This window comes from Pseudopipra pipra, chromosome 11 (assembly GCF_036250125.1).
Source record: "Pseudopipra pipra isolate bDixPip1 chromosome 11, bDixPip1.hap1, whole genome shotgun sequence".
Taxonomy (NCBI): Eukaryota; Metazoa; Chordata; class Aves; order Passeriformes; family Pipridae; genus Pseudopipra; species Pseudopipra pipra.
The window spans coordinates 9,508,134-9,526,978 of NC_087559.1; the positions used below are offsets into that span (position 1 = coordinate 9,508,134).

The 18,845-nt window shown below is 64.8% G+C and overlaps 4 protein-coding genes across 7 annotated transcripts in view; all 4 read right to left on the minus strand.

The window, feature by feature from the left end:
* The window catches only part of QRICH1 (glutamine rich 1), a 23,599-nt gene extending 21,511 nt beyond the window's left edge, over window positions 1–2,088 (minus strand). The window contains exons 1-2 of one of the 3 annotated variants that reach the window (XM_064667364.1): window positions 1,978–2,085; window positions 916–976 (exon numbers count right to left, since the gene is read on the minus strand). The gene's annotated coding sequence lies outside the window, so the exon portion shown is untranslated. Of the gene's footprint in view, window positions 1–915; window positions 977–1,977 lie in introns of all 3 variants that reach the window. The other 2 variants (XM_064667365.1, XM_064667366.1) reach the window with 2 other exon arrangements.
* Window positions 2,089–3,108: 1,020 nt separating this feature from the next.
* Window positions 3,109–9,489, minus strand: QARS1 (glutaminyl-tRNA synthetase 1). Its single transcript, XM_064667363.1, has 24 exons — window positions 9,318–9,489; window positions 8,743–8,890; window positions 8,561–8,670; window positions 8,376–8,451; window positions 7,978–8,042; window positions 7,695–7,748; window positions 7,441–7,498; window positions 7,257–7,328; window positions 7,002–7,087; window positions 6,708–6,794; window positions 6,500–6,599; window positions 6,301–6,379; window positions 6,070–6,178; window positions 5,860–5,990; window positions 5,664–5,756; window positions 5,407–5,544; window positions 5,246–5,333; window positions 5,022–5,165; window positions 4,846–4,950; window positions 4,385–4,477; window positions 3,969–4,096; window positions 3,705–3,771; window positions 3,383–3,508; window positions 3,109–3,296 (listed from the first exon to the last, which is right to left on the minus strand). Exons 1-24 carry the CDS (start codon window positions 9,459–9,461, stop codon window positions 3,246–3,248), a joined length of 2,352 nt encoding a protein of 783 aa, XP_064523433.1. The 5' UTR covers window positions 9,462–9,489; the 3' UTR covers window positions 3,109–3,245.
* Window positions 9,490–10,193: 704 nt separating this feature from the next.
* Window positions 10,194–12,753, minus strand: LOC135420240 (epidermal differentiation-specific protein-like). Its single transcript, XM_064667432.1, has one exon. It carries the CDS (start codon window positions 11,385–11,387, stop codon window positions 10,329–10,331), a length of 1,059 nt encoding a protein of 352 aa, XP_064523502.1. The 5' UTR covers window positions 11,388–12,753; the 3' UTR covers window positions 10,194–10,328.
* Window positions 12,754–12,870: 117 nt separating this feature from the next.
* Window positions 12,871–18,718, minus strand: SLC6A8 (solute carrier family 6 member 8). Of its 2 annotated transcripts, none has more exons than XM_064667414.1 (14): window positions 18,421–18,718; window positions 17,930–18,148; window positions 17,446–17,577; window positions 16,586–16,859; window positions 16,376–16,508; window positions 15,989–16,123; window positions 15,794–15,897; window positions 15,551–15,675; window positions 15,354–15,466; window positions 15,140–15,277; window positions 14,724–14,826; window positions 14,537–14,637; window positions 14,127–14,297; window positions 12,871–13,382 (listed from the first exon to the last, which is right to left on the minus strand). In XM_064667414.1, exons 1-14 carry the CDS (start codon window positions 18,533–18,535, stop codon window positions 13,251–13,253), a joined length of 1,995 nt encoding a protein of 664 aa, XP_064523484.1. In that variant the 5' UTR covers window positions 18,536–18,718; the 3' UTR covers window positions 12,871–13,250. The 2 variants fall into 2 exon arrangements, with proteins under 2 accessions (XP_064523484.1, XP_064523482.1); XM_064667412.1 differs by having other exon boundaries at window positions 17,930–18,151.
* Between the last annotated feature and the right edge of the window lie 127 nt (window positions 18,719–18,845).

Consider the following 18,845-nt stretch of genomic DNA (forward strand, 5'->3'; position numbering starts at 1 on the left):
CTCTGTCACAAGGAATCTTTCTTTTCCTCTCTCCTAGCATGCAAAAAAAATTTTCCTTTATATGTGCTTTAAGTTACCACACTGAGAGCCACTAATACCTCAAACAGTGAGACTCCCACCTGAGTCCCTGCAGCATTCCAAGTTTGAGGCATGGACCAGAGCCTCACTGCAACACGAGGCATTTGCTCCTGCCCATGAACAGCAGCGGGACCTTCCCTGGGTTTTCTCCACAGCTCTCCTACTCTGGCAATCAGACGGGAGTTACAGGCCCGGCAGGTAACAGTGCAGCTGGACTAAGCTTCTCCCAGGGTCAGTCACATCAGTTTTAAGGCTGCTTGGGGTTATTTAACTAAAAGCACTGAACCACTCAAAACTGCACTTCACAAAACTCTACACAGCAGCAGAGGTACCAGGTCTGGAGGAAGACTGAGGAAAGTAACACTGCACTCTCAGAAATTTTACTTATTAAAACTAAACCCACCTTATTTATGACATTTACAGCATTTATGACAGAAAATCTCTGTAAGGCTCCACTGTGCATTCAACAGACTTTTGTAGGGCAACATATGCAGCTTGTTGCTGCAGTTGTCACTTTTACTGTTAGTTATTAAAACACACTAATTTGTGCATTCCATTTATCCCACAGCCACACACTGGAAACTGCAAACACCTCAGCAGATCTCAGCAGCATGTTTTTAATACTGCATTTTTAAATAAAAAAGAGCATCAAGGAAATAAGTTTCTCCAATAAAGGAAGATAACTTCTCTCTGTGCAGCATAACTGCATTTTTTTCAGGAAATAAGTTCAAGAAACTCTTTGAAGATCATGAGCACATACGGTTAGTTGATAAAACTTAGATTGAGGTTACTGAAAACACACACACAACTTGCAGCATGTGGACAATCTGGACTCACCAGTCACCATGTTGCATGTATTTCTGCTGCTCTTGTCCTGAGCTCTTAGACTTGTAACGTTCTGGAGAAGACAGAACAAAGAAGCCCTTTCCATCCCCAGTTCCTCTTTCTTTATTAAAGCCATTTTATTTTTAATATGTATTCCATTAAGAAAAAAAAATAATCAGGAAAGAAAGATATGATCATCCACGCAGCTAGTAGCTCCTGATAAGGAATTGCAAGATGCCCAATTCCTAACCATCGTGGTGAGCGTTACTGGGAACGAGTGTGTGAGCACATCTGTCACAGGGCGCCGTGCGGCGACAGGCGCAGCACGGCCGTGACACCGGAGTTACTGGCAGACAGAACTTAGAACAAGGCAGCAGCAGTGACCGTATCCAGAGCCCCTCCTGCTCCCCCCGCAGGTGTTGCCGGCGCTGCCCCGAGGCCCGGGACAGACGGGAACGCCACGGGCCGCTCCGCCACCCAGCCCGGATGAGCGAAGCTCCGCATTCAGCCCATGAAGCATTGGCCGCGGCTCCGCCGCTGCCCTACCCGGGCGGGGGATACGGAGCTCACGGGCCTTTCCCCGCCCGCGGGGACCCGGCGCTGCCCGGGCCACTCCCGCCGCCTTTGTTTCCCGGCGGGGCGGCCGGGCCGGGTCCGCGGGCGGCGCCGCGACACCGCCCCCCCCTCCCCCCGCCGGCAGGAGCCATGTCGGGGGCTCGGCGGGGACGGAGCCGCGCACAGGCCGCGCCTTCCGGTGCCGCGCTGACCGGGGGGCAGGATGAGGGGGGGCGGCGGGAACGGGCCCGGTGCGGGGGGGGACACATGGAGACAGGAGCAGGGACCGCGCCCCGCGCGCGCGTGGCCGAGCCGCGCGCGCCCCCGCGAGCCGGGGAAGCGCGCGCGCGGCAGGCGGGGCCGCCCCCTCCCCCTTCCCGCCGGGCCCGCGCCGCCCCCGGAACCGCCGCCGCCTCCCCCCCGCACCAGACGGGAGGCCCCGCCCGACCTCGCCGCCGCCGCGCGCCCCCCCAGCCCGCCGGCCCAGCTGCGCCGCGGCGCGACCCGGCCCCGCCTCACCCCGGCCCCGCCGCCGCCGCCGCCTCGGCCCTGAGTCTTTTCCCCTCACAGCTCCCTGGGCGCCATCTTACATTCAACCCCCCGCAGCCAATCAGCGCGCGGCCCCAGCCTCGCGAGAGCACAGCGCCCAAGCCCCGCGAGAGCTCGACGCCATGGCCCGCCCCGCGCCTTAAAGGGGCCCTGCCGCGGGGAGGGCGCGGCCGCGGTGGGGCGCCACTGAGCGCGGGTGCGCGCGGTCCCGAGGACAAGGGAGTGACACGGGGGGACGTGTGGGGACAGGGACAGGGACAGGGACAGGCCCCGGCCGAGGCACCGGGGGGACCCGCGGCGATACCGGCACCGTGCGCCCGTGGGGCGACGCCCGACGAGGGTCCCCACGCGGCCGCCCCAGTGCTCCGCGCCCTGCGGGGGCGTCCCGGCCGCAACTCCCGCGCAGTGCCCGGGGCGAGACCCCCGCGCCGCCCCGTGCGGAGCGACGCCCCGGTGTGGGGGCTCCCCGGGGAGCGCGCCGAGGCTCGCGCGGCCGGTACTGGCCCTGCCCCTGCCCTCGGCGGTACCGCGGGGCGAAGGGACCCCGTGAGGATGAAGGATCCCACGCGCCGTGGGGCTGCGCCGGGGCTGCTTTAACGTGCCCATGTGCTCGGCGCGGCCTCCCCGGCCCCGGCCCTGCTTAAGGTGGCCCGGGGAACCGGGCAGGGCCTCCCCCCGCCCACGGTAGGGCCAGTGGCACGGGCACGGGGCTCAAAGGACGGGGGACATGTCGGTCCCGCGGGGGCACCCCCCTGACCCCCAGTCCGGGGCCGGGCAGGGGCCACTCCACTCGAGTCCACCTTAAGGGGGGAGGGCGCTCGGGCGGTGTTTGTACACAGTGCGCACACCCTGCCTGCACCCCTGCTTCACCCCCTCGCACCCGGTCTGTCCTACCTGCACCCCCCGGAACCCTTCAACATCCCACCCCGACACCCTCGACCCCAGTCCCCCAGTGCCGGGTGGGGGAGCTACAGCTCCCGTGGGGACACCAGCGCTGCACGGCAGATGGGAGCAGCCTCCGAGCCCCAGGAACAGGGGAGACCCTCCCCAACCCAGCACCCCAAGGCCGAGCAGGTGAACAGGAGGCAGTGACAGCGTGGAGACAGGGCTGGGATTTCTGTTTATTGAGGCAATGCTGTGGGGTGCCCCGGGGGGCTGCATCAAGGCACGGTGGCACTGGGGGTGTGCAAGGACCCCCGGGGAAGCAACACCACGGTGGTGTGGCAGCAGCAGTTCCCTCAGGCCTTGCCGGGGTCCTCCTTCAGCGTCACCGTCCGGTTGAACACCATCTGGGGAGAAACAGAGGGTCTGCTCAGAGCCACATGGTTCTGAGCCCCATGGCTCTAAGCCCCGCTGTCCCAGCCCCTGGGCTCACCTTCCCCTCCTTGCTGTCGGGATCCACAGAGAAGTAGCCCAGCCGCTCAAACTGGAACTTTTCAAAGGGTCGGGCAGAGAGGACAGAGCTGTCGACCAGGGCATTGTGCACCACACGCAGGGAGTCCTGGCCGGAGAAGACAGCTAAGCCAGCAACCTGACCCCTCTGCCCCCTCCACAGCCCTTTTTTCCCTACCCCCTCTTCCACCCAGAGACACAGCAAGGCCTTGCCCCAGGAGGGGTAGGGTGGGTGCCTCAGACGTGGGCACAGGAGGTCCCCAGCTCACCCCAGGCCCATAGCCCCAGCTGCTGCCGCTACTCACAGGGTTGAGGTCACTCAGAAAGCCACCAGGCACCTCTGACGGGTCCTCGGGATTTTTGTGCAAAAACCTGTCACGAGACAGTGTCTCATCCCAAAGCTGCCAGACGAGGGGACATGGTGCCACTCATAGGACCCCACTGATGCCAAAAATATTCCCCCCAGAAAGGGCTGGGCAAATCCCGGCAGGGCCTGCTGGTGCACAGCCATGCTGCTGCTCCAGCAGCACTGCTCTTGTCCCTGCCTCTGCGGGCAGTCAGGCACTCACAGCCGCTCGTAGAGCCGCACTTCACACGCCAGTGGCTCCGACACCCAGTGGATGAAGGCTTTGGGCTTTTCTGCCACGTCCGACTTGGTGCAGGTCACCTCCAGCTCAATCACGCGCCCACTGACATCCTGGGGGAGAGGAGATGAGCTGGGCTGTCAGGCAACACTCAGGCAGCAGCCCCATCCCACAGGACAGGCCTGGGGCTGAATCCCCAGCCCTCCAACTCGAGGCCACTTTGCTGCCCACTGTATGAGGCACAGGGCTGGCAGGGAGATGCCACACAAGCAGCCTGAGCCCTCACTGTGCCCACAGTGCCTGGCACAAGATGACCATCACTGCCGTTCCCTGCTGGAGCATGACCACATCATGACATCCCACAGCCCAGCCTCATGTCACCAGTGCCCCGAGCCACCCACCTTGATGACATTCTGGACGGCGATGACGTAGCCAGCGTGGCGCAGCCCCACCGGCTGCCCGGGGGCCAGGCGCTTGTAGCCCTTGTCTGCCTCCTGCGAGAGAGTTCATGGTTGCAGGAGGGGTCTCAGCATGGGCAGCAGGTGCCCCCTGCAGCATGTCCTATCCCCACTCCTGCTGTCCCAGGGATCAGTGATCCCAGGGCTGCTTGAACTCTCATGCTGCTGTGGGACATTCCCCAGGGCACAGGCTGGAGTGGGCACCAGTGGTTGGACATGTCCTAGCCAGGTTGAGGGCAGCCCATCAGAGCTGCTGGCACATTTGGAAGTCACAGTCACGTGCTTGACACCTGCCTGTGATCTGTGTGTGCAGCACCAGTACCGATTCCAGTGCTGCCAGGCTCCTGCTGCACAAGCCATAGCTCCGGGAGCAAGGGCAGAATGGCCCAGTGGGCCTGGCTCACCTCCCTGAAGTCTGTCTCCTCAATGTAGATGGTGGGATGCAAGGGCACTTTGTGAAAACCCCGGCTCTCATCGGCTGGAAAGTTGGGCACAAGGACCTCAAGTGCCTAGGGAGAAGGAGAGGGTGAACACTGATCTTGGGGAATCCCACTCCCACTCCAGCCCACGGCAGTCTCACCTTTGGGGCAGGGAAGTTGGTGATGGTGACCTTGAGGGGCTCCAGGACAGCCATGGCACGGGGGGCCTGCTCGTTCAGCACCTCCCGTGCACACGCCTCCAGCAGGTGTGGCTCCATTGTTGCCTGGGCCACTGTCACACCAACCTGAGGGGACAGCCTGTCATCACTATGCTGGCCAGGGAACGCATCCACCTGCCCTGTCCCACCCCATCCCAGGCACCTACCCGTGCACAGAAGTTGTTGATGGCCTCAGGGGGAAAGCCTCGCCGGCGCAGGGCTGTCAGAGTGAAGAGCCGCGGGTCATCCCAGTCCCTGGGAAAACACAGGTGTGACAACCAGGCATGTCCTGGGTGAGTCCCATCCTGGCTGCTGACCCTGCTTCTACCTCACAGCACCCGTCTCCACCAGCCGGATGATCTTCCTCTTGGAGACGACGGTGTAGAGCAGGTTCAGGCGCCCGTACTCCCACTGCACAGGGCAGTAGACATCCAGCGCGTTGCAGAGCCAGAAGTAAGAGGAGCGCCTGCAAGGGAGGTGCAGGCACAGCCTCGCTCAGCCCCACGGATACTGGCAGCTGTCAGGATGCAGCCAGCTGCTCCCAGGTCTGGCTCATCCCTGGGCCATGCCATGCACAGTGCTCACCTGGCCTGGAACTCTTTGGTGCAGAGGGAGTGTGTGATGTGCTCGATGGAGTCGCAGAGGCAGTGTGTGTAATCGTACGTGGGGTAGATACACCTGCAAGGCAGACTGAGTCAGCCCAGGGCAGAGCACAGTGCTCCTCCCCTCCCAACACCTCCCCACTCTCAGGAGATCCAGACCCACCGCAGGCCCTCCCTACCACTTGTCCCCGGTGCGGTGGTGTGGAGTGAACTTGACGCGGTAGGCAACAGGGTCCATCTTCCCATCTTCCATCACCAGCTTCATCCGCAGCGTGGCCTCCCCCTCCCCAAACTTGCCCTTTCGCATGTCCTGTGGAGAGGGGGAAGCTGTCAACTGAGCCACAGATCCAGACCCACAGACATGCAGCACCTGCCCCAGTCAGAAATACCTCAAAGAGCAGAAGCGACTCCTCCACGGGCCGGTCCCGCCATGGTGAGGGTGGAGGGTTGTGGCCCTTGATCTCCTCGACCTTCTGATGGCAGACGTAAGCCCGACCCCTACGGAGGGGAAACGCTGTCACCAGACACAAGTAACCCATCCCCTGGGTGAGGAGGAGCCCCAGCTGTGGCACAGGACATCCACACCATGCTGGCACATCCCTACTGCCCCACATGCTCACCTGCGGATGAGCTCCAGGGCCCACGTGTAGAGCTGGTCAAAGTAATCCGATGCATGGGTCACCTTATAGGGCTGGTAGCCTGTAGGGATGGGGGAAATGGAGCAGGTTGGAAGCACCCCAAAGGCCCAGCTGCAAGACCTGCATGCAGAGATGTCCCTGGCACCTGGCTTGATCCTGCCCTCCCCAGCCCGAGCCGTACCCAGCCACTCCACCATATCCCGGATGGCCGTGAAGTACTTCTCCTCCTCCTTCTCAGGGTTGGTGTCATCGTAGCGGAGGAAGCACACGCCACCGTTGGCCTAGGGATGAGGGGATGATGAGCAGCTGCTCCCCAAGGGATCACAGGGCCAGGCCAGCAGCCAAACAGTGAGGGAAGGCAGTGGCCAAGAAAGCTTGGTGCTTTTTACCTTGGCATAGCCAAAGTTGAAATTGATGGCCTTGGCATGGCCAATGTGCAGGATCCCGTTGGGCTCAGGAGGGAACCGTGTCCGTACCTGCAGGGAGAAAGGGGACACCTCTGTCCTTCAGCAGGAGATTCTTCCCCTCCCTGACAGTGGTGGCACTGACATGAGCCCCTGGCAATCCCACAGAGCCCCCCATGCCATGTGGGTGATGTCCCTGGCCATGCCCCCTGTGAGCTGTGTGTCCCCCAGCCACCCTGGCAGTGTCACCCACCGCTGGGCTGAGGGATGTGGCCTCACCTGCCCGCCTGTGATTGCCAGGTGCTGCTGCAGCAGGGCCATGGTGTTGGGTGTCACCACATAGCCCTCAGTCTTGTAGTTCTCTCCTGCAGGCAGAGATTGCTCAGGGCTGCAGCACTGCCCAAACTGAGCCCAGCCCAGCAGCTGGGGGAAAAGGACACAGGACCAAGCCAGTGCCCCACAGCACAGAGAGCTGGGACCAGGCACAGAGCTAGGGGAGTGGCCCCACACACAGCAGTGGCTCCTCACACACACCTGGCTTGTGGAACTTGAGGGCTTCTCCCCGCAGCTGCTCCAAAAGTGACTTTGTCTCTGTGCCCACATCACCTGCAGGGAGATGGGGCTGAGCAGGGGCCTGACCGCAGCTCCCAGCTCAGAAACAGGCCCTAGCAAGAACTAAGGAGATGAGGAAGCTGCCCACAGGAGGACAGTCTCTTACCATTCTCCACCACAGCCACCTTCTGCTTCTCCACCGGGGCCAGACGGGCCTTTGCAGCCTGCAGGGACCAGCACAGCATCCTGAGTGCACAGCCCTAGCATGCACCTTCCCCTCCTGGCCCAGCCTGCTGTCCCCAGTGCTCCCTCAGACCCATGCCCATGGTGGCAGCTGATCCCAAAGCAGCCATATGGGATCCTGCCTGGCCATTTAGCAGGAAAATAACATCCAAGTCCCTAGCCTCCTCTTCTCCTCACCTTTGGCTTCTTTTCCAGGTCAGCTTCTGTCTTTGGTCCCAGCAAATGCAGCACCTGGAGAAGTGAGACACCGTCAGGAGTCAAAAAGGCTCCCTGTGTTCCAAGGTCTGGAAATGTCCTGTCCAGCTGCCACCCCCCTCACCCTGCCTGCACCTACCCAGGGCAAGCTTCCCCAGTGCTGGGCCCTCCAGGGAACAGGCTGGTGGGTCCCACACCAGTCACAGCACCTCCAGCACCCCCAGGGGACCTCAAGCAGCACCTGACCTGTTGCCCTTGCACCCACCTGCAGGTCCACCTCGTTCTTGATGGTCTTCCCATCTGCCCACCGCAGCCGGTTCCGTGCCTCCCCTGTGGACAGGGCACCCTGTGGGCAAGGGGCATGGCCCAGCCTGGGGGAGCTTCAGCCAGAGCCACTGATGCAGAACAGCACAGCCAGTGGCCAGAGGCAGCCTTTGCCCCTAGGCTGTCCCTATCACAGTGCACCACGGCCCTGCCCGAGTGGGGGATGTGGCAGGACATCTTCCTGCTGGGCTGCAGCACAGCAACACAGCAACTGGGGCAGCCCGTGGCAAAGGGCTGGCTCACAGGATCCAGGGGAGCAGGCAGTGGCACTGGCAGGCAGGCACGGGGACGTGGCAGCCACCAGTACCAGGCAGGTGCTGCCCTAGTGTTCCCACTCACCCATCAGCAGCCCCATGTTGAAGTGGTAGCGCTCTGCCAGCAGCTCCGCTCGGTGCTCGCTGATTACGGCCTCCACCTGGGAGCAGGATGGGGACACCAGGATGAGCAAGCTAGGCAGGAGTACAGCACTAGGAGCCAGTCCAGTGTCCCCTGCACTGTCTCCGCGGGGTCACAGCCCCACTCACCGCCTCCTCGATCTGCTCCGGGGTGATGCAGACCCCCACGCCACAGGCTTGCTCAAAGTCCGCTGCATCCAGGGGCTCCAGGGGGTGGCTCCTCACGTACTCCAGAGCGGCTGGGGACAGAGCAGGGGTTAGAGCAGAGCCCTCCTCGCCGAGGCCGGGCGGGGTCTGGGGCCGGGCGGTACCATTGAGCTGCAGGTCCGTGAGGATCTCCCTGCGGGCGATGTAGCCCACGAGGAAGCCGAGGTGCTTCGGGTCCTTGAGGCGGGCGGCCGCGTTGTACAGTAGCGTTCCCGTGGCTTTGTCCAGCGCCGGGCCCAGAGCGCTCCGAGCCTGCCGCCACCCGGGGGAGGGTCAGGGATTAGCCCCGGAGAACCGGCGGCACCGGGGCGGGGCGGGGGTAGGATGTCAAGGGCCGAGGCCGCTCGGCGGGGCTGGGAGGAGGCGGGGCCGGGGGGTCCAGGGAATGACAGTGGGACCGGGGTACCGGGGTGACACCGGGGATCGGGGTGCCGGGTCTCGGGGTCAGGCACTGGGGTGCCGGGGTTGCGGGTTTCCGGGGTGTACCGGCATACTGACGCGTACCGGCATACCGGGGTGACACCGGGGATCGGGGTGCCGGGTCTCGGGGGTGACACCGGGTACCGGGGTACCAGGTACCGAGGTGCTGGGGTAACGGGTTCTTGGGGTGCCAGGGTTCCGGGATTACACCGGGTATCAGGGTACCGGGAACGGGGGTGTGAGCCCGCGGCGGGCGCACCTGCAGCACGGCCCGGCGCAGCAGCGCGCTGAGAGCCCCGTTGCGCAGCGTCTCCCGCGCCTTGGCCTCGCTGAGGCCGATGCCGGTGAACAGCCCCAGCGCCTCCTCCGCGTCCTCTGCCGCCATGGCCGCCGCCGCCGCCATGCTGCCGCCTCCGCCGGTGCCTGCTCCGGGAGCGGGGCGACGCTCAGCCAATCGACAGCGAGGGAGGTCGGTCCCGACCAATGGGAGGGGGGAGCCAGGGCCGGCCGGGCCAATAGGCGCGCGGGAGGCGGGCCCAGCGCGCGGGGTGTTGCATCATTTAAAGAGACCGGCGGCGGCGGCCACGTGGGGGGCGGGGCGGGGGGCGGGGCTGGGGGCGGGGCGTGTTCCCGCCCGGCCGGTTCTGCACCGCCGGTGTCCCCGATGGACATGCCCAAGGGCCCGGGGCGTGGCGGGGATCGCAGTGGCTGCCCCAGCCCGGTCTGTGCGAGGCCAAGCCGGCCCGGTGTCCCCGGCTCCCCCGTCCGCGCCAGCCCAGTGTCCCTCGGCTTCCTACTCCCGTGTCCCCCCAGCTGCCCCGGTACACCCCTCAACCCGGTGTCACCACGCTCCCCTAGACCGGTGTACCCTTGGCAGCCCCAGCTCAGTGTGTCCTCCTGCTCCCTCGGTCTGATGTCCTCTCCAGCCTGGTGTCCCCAGCTCTTCCCCGTGCCCCGCCAGCTCCCCCAGCCTGGTATTGCCTGGCACTTCCAGCCCCGTGCCCCTCCAGCCCGATGTCCTCCCCAGCCCTGTGTCCCCCCCAATCCCATGTGGCCCCCCAGCCCGGTGCACTCCCAGCCCAGTGTCCACCTCATCCCACTCCCACCCCGGCCCCAGCAGCAGCAGAGACCTGAGTGGTTGGGGAAGGGGGTTTATTGGAAACACTGTCTGGGAGGAGGCACTGGCAGGTCCTGCCAGCCAGAATCACTGGACAGAAGGGGGTCCCACACCACGGAGGGAACAGAGCCATTGGCCGGCCCCAGCACAGAGCTACAGCTCCATCCTGGTGCCAGGCACTGGTTTTGTCCCCTCGGTGGCTGCCTGCTCCCTGCCTGAGGCTGGCAGTGGCTTCAAGCTGTAGCGGGCACTGATGTTGGTCCCTGATATGCTCCGGTACTCGCCCATCTCCGTCCGAACGGCCTCATTCTGGGTGATGGTGAGCAGAACTGGGACAGAGAGCGTCACCTCCTTCCGCAGGACCTGGATGCTGAGCGCTGTGCGTGGGGGAATCTTGGCCGGCAGCTGCACCTCCACGCGCTGCCGGCGGGTGCTGGACTCGCTGTGCCCTTTCTGCACTGTGAAGATGTTGGAGGCTTCCACAGTCAGCGTGAAGGAGAGCCCAGCTTTGAGGCTGGTGGCATTGCTGAAGTGGAAGCTCTGCCAGAGCGTGGTGCCGTACTCCCGGCTGCTGCTGGCTGCCAGCGCCTGCTCCGACTCTGTCTCATTCACCCCCTCGATCTCATCCACTAGCACCTCACGCTCCTCCTCCACCCGCTTCTGCTCCCAAAGAAGACGTGCCGAGACCAGGGGCCTCCCGGGCCGCAGTGGGCGCAGGTGGGACAGCCGAGCCTGGAAGTTCAGCTCCAGTTTGTAGTCAGCGAGATGCTCCCCGGGCCATGCCAGGCAGTGCCAGCCACCCCGGCCAGGATTCTGGTAAAGCAGCCAGACTCCTCGCTGCACCACGTGGGAGGCCACCCGGTCGTTGAAGTACCCATACGCCAAGTTGGTCTCCTCTGTTACCACCTTGAAGGCGCCTTGGAAGTTGGGGTGCTCGTAGAGGGTGATCTGTGGGTCCCCCAGGTCGTGGTGAACGAGGCGCAGTGCCGAGAAGCTGTTGGGCCGCTCCACGGAGGGGTACTCGCCCTCCTCAAAGGCATGTGGCTCCCCCTCATACTTGGCATCTGTGTAGGCGATCCAGGGCTGCCCCACCACTTTCAGGGAGGCGATGCAGTTCCCAAAATCCAGCTCATGCAAGTCAGGCACATCGCAGGTGAACTCCCGGCTCAGCCCCTCAAAGTTGGCACGCTCATACACCGTGATCCGGTTCATGGTGCTGTGGGCACCTGCCCTGCGAGGGCACAACGCAGGTCGAGTCCCCTCCTATGGGGTCCCGTGGGTGCTACAGGAGACCCGTGGGGAGAGCCCAGCCAGCAAAAGGAACCCCTGGCACCCCTTTATCCCCTGTCCTTTTCCCACCTCTGCCTGGTCCCAGTGCTCTCACCGTCTGTGCCAGCAGCACCCTGAAGCTGTGCCTTTTAGGAAGTGGTGGCGGGACCGGGGCATGCTGCAGCACGAAGCGCAGGTGATGACAGTGCTCGCCCCCACACCCCGCACCCAACCCTGTCCCTACTCTGGTGTTGGGGAGCCAGCCAGGCCCCGCACTCCTGTTGGTGCACTGGGATGCCAGTCAGTCTCTCCAACCAGCCCTGCCGGAAAGTCCTGCTGAGCCCTGGGCATGTGGCACTCCAGCACTAACGAGTCACCACCAATTATCAGTGATGCTTCCGCCCTGCCCGCACTAATTATGGTGTGCGTTGCCGGTGGGGCAGGAACTGCCGGCTTGCCCCAGCGGGGTGAGAGGGTACTGTGGTGGTGTGAGTCAGCACCCCGAAACAAGAGCCTCTGGCACCATGGTGCTCCCAGGCACTGGACATGGACACCTGACATGGCACTGCTGCTCCAGCCCTGTGCCCGAGGATGGCTGGGACAGGTGGGGACACTTTTTCCCCCTGTCCCTTCATGGGCAGGACAGCCACACACCTTGGGGTGGCCACGGTGCTGCTGGAGGTGGGACACTGGGTATGGCAGGACGCCAACCCCCAGCCAGGGCACAGGGATGGCTATCAGCCACTCCAAACACAGCATGCCAGTGGTTTCCTTGGGGCTCCATGTGGGCTCCCATGGCACAGACTGGAACTGGCCTCCCTGGGATCTGCTGGTGTGAGGCACAGGGCACGTGCACCCCGCTGGCTGGCAACCCACTGGGACAGGGCTTAGGCAGCTCAAGGGATCTGGGGCAGATTGAGCCTTTGGCTTCTCCTGGCTACATGCCCAGGCCCACGAGCTGCCTCATCCCCTTGTCCACACAGCCCTCCCCAGCCCAGGGCTGTTCCCATGGCACAGGGCAGGGAGCCCTGAAGTCGACACAAGTAGCTCCCGGTGGCGTACAGCTGGATCCTGACTGACCCCCGGTGACAGTCAGGACTCTCAAAGCCTCTGGACCGAAATTTGCCCCTTGGGGCTGATAAGCAGGGCCAGCCCTGGCTGCATGGAGTGCTCCAGTCCCACATGTGAACTTGGGTTTGGTACAGCCTGTGGGCACCCACATCCTGTGGTGGAGGAGGATGGAGACCCCACTGCTCCGGCAGCCTGTCCCCACCATGTCACCCCAAGAGAGGAACCCAGGTGTCTCTGAACCCCTGAACCCTGTCCCCCTCAAACCTTTGTCCCCTAAAGGCCAGTGCCACCCCACATCTCACCGCCCAGCTGCCCACTGCCAGTGCCCCTCTTCCCCTGCCTGCAGTGCCAGGGCTGCCAGGGTCTCCCAGTTTATTGCCAGATGTCGGGGCGGTTGGGGTTACACCAGACAAACGCTACGGGAAGCAGTTAGTGAATGGGGGGCTGTGAGGGCCGCGGGCAGGGGCCAGGGAAGGGCTGTCCCACTCGCTACCCCGGCCCGCGGCCTCCCTGCCAGCCCCCCGGGCTGCCACGCTCCCCCTGCGCCGGGGACCCCTCCCGCGCCCCGCAGCCGCCCTGGCTCCGCGGCCCCCGGCTCCCCCCACCTCGCTGTGTTCACCCCCCTGCAGCGAGGCTGGTGGCCGGGGTGGCACGGGGGGCACGGGGCAGCGTGGGTGGGAGGCGGTGCTGGCATTATTGCTATGGCGGGCGGGAGCAGCGCGACCCTCCCCACGCTCAGATCACAGTCTCGAAGAGCGTCGCCTTCTCCTTGGGGGGCTCTGGGGCCAGCAGCTTGGCTTCTGCCTCGGGCGTCAGGTACTCCAGGTGGTGTTGGCCCCAGATCGGAGTGGTCAGGAGCTGCCAGCGCTGCGGGGACGCTGTGTCAGCACCCGAGGGTGGCAGCACTGAGACTGCCTGGACCCAGCTCAGTGAATCCTCCACAGTGCACAGGGAAGGGACCGAGATGGGCGAAGGGGCAGGTATGGATGGGGATGGAAGTCAGACTGGGTCAGGGAGGGGATTGAAATGGGATTGAGAAAGGGACAGAGATTGCACAGGGACATGAGGCAGTGACGGGATTAAGAAGTGATGTCATCAAGGATAGGGTTTGGGTGAGGCTGGGAGTGAGACAGCCACGGGGATAGGAATTTGATGGGAGTGAGAGCAATGAGGATAGGAATGGAACTTGCATGGGGGTCAGCCTAGGATGGGAAAGGGATTAAATGGGATTGAGAGAGGGACAGGGATTGCATGGAGGCAGGATTGAGACAGTGATGGGGACGTGAACAGGACTTGGCTGGGAGTAAAGAGAGATAGGGACAGAGATGGTATTCACAGAGGATTAGGACTGAGATGGTGATGTAAGCATAGATGGGATTCAGGTGAGATTGGGAGTGAGACAGCGACGGGGACAGGGATGGAATTTTGATGGGAATGAGGCAGTGATGGGGACAGGGAAGGGATCTGGCTGTGGATGGGACCGAGACAGAAATGTGGACAGTGCTGGGATTTGAATGGGGCTGGGACTGGGATGGGGACAGGACTGAGAGAGGGACAGGGTTGGCTGGGGTGGAGAGAGAGGCAGGAGGGTCCCCACTGTGCCACCCTCACCTCGCGCAAGGAGCCTTTGCAGCGCAGGAGCTTGTAGATAACGGTGCAGGGGATGCAGAGCATGGAGGAGAGTGCCAGGACCCAGCCGATGGCTTCCCCCCACCATGGGTACACGTACGTCTTGTTGTAGGTCAGCGGCTTGTAGTTCACCACGTGGAACACAAAGACGCCCTGGGTGGGGAGTGGGGGTGAGCTCCCGCGGGGCAGGGGGCTGGCGGTCCCCACCCCCCACGCGTGTCACCCCGCGGCCCCCGGCGTGCGATCGCGCCCCACGGTCCCGACACGCGTGTGCCCAGAGCAGCCGCCGGGGGGCGCTCCGTGCCCGCGGCACAGCCCGGGGTAGCGGCACACCCGTGTCCCCACCCGTGTCCCCACGCACATCTCCACATACGGTGCCCCTCCTTGCTCACCACGCAGACCAGGGGTGTCACCACAGCCCAGCACCACTTCATGACGGGCAGGGGCCGATAGCCGATCATACGGGCCACGTCGTCCATGAAGCGGTCGGCGCCTGCGGGGAGGAGGGTGTCAGCAGGGCTCTGCGGGGCACCCGTGTCCCCTCGTGTCCCCACCCCCACCATGTACCCTTGGCCTCACCATAGACCCAGGCAATGACCACACACTCCCAGAAAGCCTGCCACAGCAGCGTGATCCCACTGGCCGAGTAGTTGTCAAAGAGCTGGAACACGTACATGCCGCCCTGCCGGGAAGGCGCCCATGTCACCGGTACTGTGCCAGCTGCCCTGCACATCTCCACACCGGCGCTGGTACAGCCTTGCTAGCACCGGTGCCTCACCTGGCATGGACACCCTGCACCGCCATGGGCACCCTGCTCCCACAGCACCCCCACACCACAGGGACCCCCATGTCATGGGCAGCTCCACTGCTGGGAGGGCAGCAGCCCCAGGGAGCTCCCACCCAACGCTGGGACCCCATGAGAGGTGACACCCTGGGAGCAGGTGCAGGTGCCTGGTGTGGGGCTGGCTGGGCAGTATCCCTGCCATGTTCCCCACCTGTGTGACCATGGAGAGGTCAATGAGGCAGCAGACAATGCAGCAGAGCGCAGCAGTGAGCTCACGGCGCAGCGAGCCAGCCCCTGGCTGGGGGAACAGGTCCAGGATGCCCGTGATGAAACCCTCCACGCCGACAAACTGTGGCAGAAAGTGGGGCTCAGTGGGGGCGTGCCACCCATCCTCTCCCTCTCCCCCTCCCTGCCCACCACAACACCTGGCTGTCCAGCCCCAGCACAAGGAGCATGATGAAGAAGAGCGTGGCCCACAGCGGGGACAAGGGCATCAGCGTCACAGCTTTAGGGTAGGCGATGAAAGCCAGCCCGGGACCTGCGGGAGAGCGGGGTCAGGGGTGCCACTCAAGGGGTGATGCAGGGGACACAGTGCCAGTCGGCATCTGCCACCGGCACTCACCGGACTCGGCCACCTTGGAGATGTCCACGCCTTGCTCAGAGGCCATGAAGCCAAGCACGGAGAAGACGACGAAGCCGGCAAAGAAGCTGGTGAGGCTGTTGATCACGGCCAGGATGTAGGCATCCCTGTGGGCAGAGCGGGTCAGGAGCTGCCAGGGGGCGCTGGGGTTCACACCGGGGGGTCGGGGAGGGGGGGCAATGGGACACACAGCAGGGGGATTGCGTGCAGCTGGCACAGCCCTACCTGTAGCAATTGTTGTGGAAGCGATTGTAGCTGCCCAGCGCAGTCAGGGCGCCCAGCCCGATGGCATAGGAGAAGAAGACTTGGGTGCCGGCATCAATCCAGACCTGAGGCATGAGGGAGGGTGTAGGGGGATGATGAGGGTGTCAGGGGAGTGTCCAGCACTCAGCCTCCTCCTGCCCTCCCCACTGCCCTCACCTGTGCCTCAACCAGCTTGGTCCAGTCGGGTTTCAGGTAGTAGACGATGCCACCCAGTGCGCCAGGCAGTGTTACCCCATGGACCAGCAGCAGGATGAGGACCACATATGGGAAGAGTGCCGTGAAGTAGACAATCTGCAGAGCAGTGGGTGCCTGTGAGACCCCTGGGGCCAGGGCTCTCTGCCATGTGCCACAGGTGTCTCAACTGGACTAAAGCTTGTGAATGCCCCCAGCGACTGGTGGCACCTCCTGGACAGACATGGGACAGGGGCCTTGCACCCCTGTAGGCTGTGGCACAGGAGGGCCGGAGCCAGCAGTGCTGTGTGACACAGTCCTGTTCCCCCATGCTAGTGGCCTTGATGAGTGTTCTCCCCCTGCCAATGTTACCTTCCCAGTCGACTTTACACCCTTCCAGATGCAGAAGTAGACAACGACCCAAGTGGTGACCAAGCAGAGGATCATCTGCCAGTTCATCTCCCCCGGCTCGTCAATGCCCCCAGAGAGCCGCAGCACCTTGTTCCTGCAGAGTGGGGCCATGCTGAGCACTGGTGCGATACCCTTGGCCCCAGGCAACACCCTCCTGGTTCCCACACTCACTCCCAAAACTCAATGACAGGTGAGCGTTTGTTGGTCATGTCGGCGCAGCTGAAGTTGGAGGTCCAAGTGCTGGCAGTGGCATTAGTGCTGACATTGTAGCAGAGGTCCAGGTTGAAGAGCTCCGTGCACTGGTCCGTGTTCCAGGAGTGGCCACAGGTGGCCCAGGGCAGGGTGTCCGTCAGTGAGTGCACCAGGTAGAAGAGCCCCCACACCAGAATCATGATGTAGTAGGAGTTGCAGAAGAAGACGATCACCATAGAGGCGATGCCTAAACCTGCAGCACGGGGAGATCGGAGCCCGCAGGCAGCTGTGGGCACCTGGCACCCAGCATGGGGTGGGATGCGGGGTGCTGGCAGGGATGGGGAAGGACAGAGGAGAGCTGATGGGGGACAGGACAGGGGGAGCTGGCAGCCCCGGGCAGGACAGCAGGGAGCTGGCGGGAACAGGACAGGGGGAGCTGGCAAGCCTGGGCGGGACGGGATGGGGTGGGGACAGCTGGCAGCATGGCACAGGACCAGGGGAGAGCCGGCAGGATACTGCTGAGGTGGGGACCCGGCAGGCCCCGGGATCCAGCAGCGTGCAGGCAGGGAGCCACAGGGGCAGCAAGGCGGGCAGGGCACTGCAGAGTGCCATGGGGCACAGGTGCAGGCAGCTGCCACCCTTAGCTGGGGTGCAGGGCGGCAGTGGGACGCGGGCAAGGTGCAGGGGAGCAGGCAGGGCGTAGGCAGAGTGCTGCCGGCCCCAGCAGGCTACGGGCAGTTGAGACACAGTCAGGGTGCCGGGGGCCCTGGGCAGGGTGCAGGGGCCGCGGGCAGGGTGCAGGCAGGGCACGGGCAGGGCGCGGGCGGGTGCGGCGTTACCCGTGAAGAGGGGGGCGATGTTCCAGGCGGCGATGCCCCCCTGCTTCATGAACTGCCCCAGAGCCACCTCCAAGAAGAAGATGGGGATGCCGCCCACGAAGACGATGAGCAGGTAGGGGATGAGGAAGACGCCTGGGGCCGGGGGCAGGGGGCCGGCTCAGCCGCCGCCTCCCCCCCGGCCCCCCCTCTCGCTCCCCCCCTTCCCCGCGCCGCCCGCCCGGGCGCAGCGAATGGCGAAGGCGCCTCCGCGCCCTCCCCTCGCAGCGATGTAGGTCAGCACGGGCAGGTGGTGGGGGGCTCCCACGGCCCCCCGCCCCGTGAGTGACACTGAACACCCGCGGGGTGGCCCGCGAGCCCCTCGGAGGCGCAGGGCGAGCCGGCCCAGCGTGGGGTGACCCCCACGCATACACTCCGCGGGGGGAAGGGGGTGCCCCCCCGCGCCCCGGGGCGCACCTCCGCGGCGTGGGGCGAGCACGGGGCTCACCTCCGCCGTTCTTGTAGCACAGGTAGGGGAAGCGCCAGACGTTGCCCAGCCCCACGGCGAAGCCCACGCAGGACATGATGAAATCCATCTGCCGGGTCCATGTCTCCCGTTCGGGGGCGGCCTCTTTGGGGGGACCGGGGGGTCGCACCAGCGGTGCCGTCACCGTCCGCTCCTCGCCCGCCGCGGGGGGCTCGGCGCCCTCCGCCCCGCCGGGGCCCTCTGCTGAGACCGGGGAGGTGTGGGGGGATACCCACGCCGCCGTCACGCGCGCCCGTGGGGGTGGCGGGGGGGGGAAGCACTTCCCCCCCCCGCGCGCCCCTCTCCGCGCGTATGGGCGTGACGTCAGATGTCAGGCCGGCGCGTGACGTCACAATGCAGAGCGGTGACTCACCCCGCGGCGGCGGGAGGGGGCGCGCCGCGGTCGCGCGTGGCCGTGGGCCCCCCTCTCTCCCCCTCCCCAAGCTCATTCCTCCCCGGCGCTCCCCGCTTACCGGAGCCCGTGGGGGCCGCGGCGGCCGCGGCAGTGGCGGCGGCAGCGGCAGCAGCGTCGCGTCGCGGGGCGTCGGGCGGCTGCGGGGCGGCCGTGTCGGTGGGGACGGGGGGCATGTCGCGGGGGGCCGGGGAGCGGGGGCGGGTCGGGGGCGGCTCCGTGGCCGAGGGGGGCTCAGAAGCAATCCACGAAGCACTTGAAGGTGAGTCGGAAGAACCTCATTGAGGGCGGCGGGGCGCGGCGGGGCGGGCCGGGCCGGGCGGGCGGCTCAGAGCCGGGCTGCGGGGCCGGCGCCGCGCGGCCGCTCCGGGGCTCTCTGCGCCGCGGCACCGGGCGGCGGCGGAGGCAGCGACCGGCCGCACCGCCCCCCGAGCCCCATTGGCCGCGCCAACCGCCCGCGGCTTGACGGGACTTGCAGTCCCGACG

Coding starts and splice junctions, on each gene's coding strand:
- SLC6A8 (XM_064667412.1), bottom strand. CDS start 18,535: ATGCCCCCCGTCCCCACCGACACGGCCGCCCCGCAGCCGCCCGACGCC. Junction 17,578..17,929: donor GTGCTACAAGAACGGCGGAG/GTGAGCCCCGTG, acceptor CCCCGGCCCCAG/GCGTCTTCCTCATCCCCTAC. Junction 15,676..15,793: donor TTCCACAACAATTGCTACAG/GTAGGGCTGTGC, acceptor CTCTGCCCACAG/GGATGCCTACATCCTGGCCG.
- QARS1 (XM_064667363.1), bottom strand. CDS start 9,461: ATGGCGGCGGCGGCGGCCATGGCGGCAGAGGACGCGGAGGAGGCGCTG. Junction 3,509..3,704: donor TTCTGAGTGACCTCAACCCT/GTGAGTAGCGGC, acceptor TTCTCCGGCCAG/GACTCCCTGCGTGTGGTGCA. Junction 3,297..3,382: donor CCGACAGCAAGGAGGGGAAG/GTGAGCCCAGGG, acceptor GTTTCTCCCCAG/ATGGTGTTCAACCGGACGGT.
- LOC135420240 (XM_064667432.1), bottom strand. CDS start 11,387: ATGAACCGGATCACGGTGTATGAGCGTGCCAACTTTGAGGGGCTGAGC.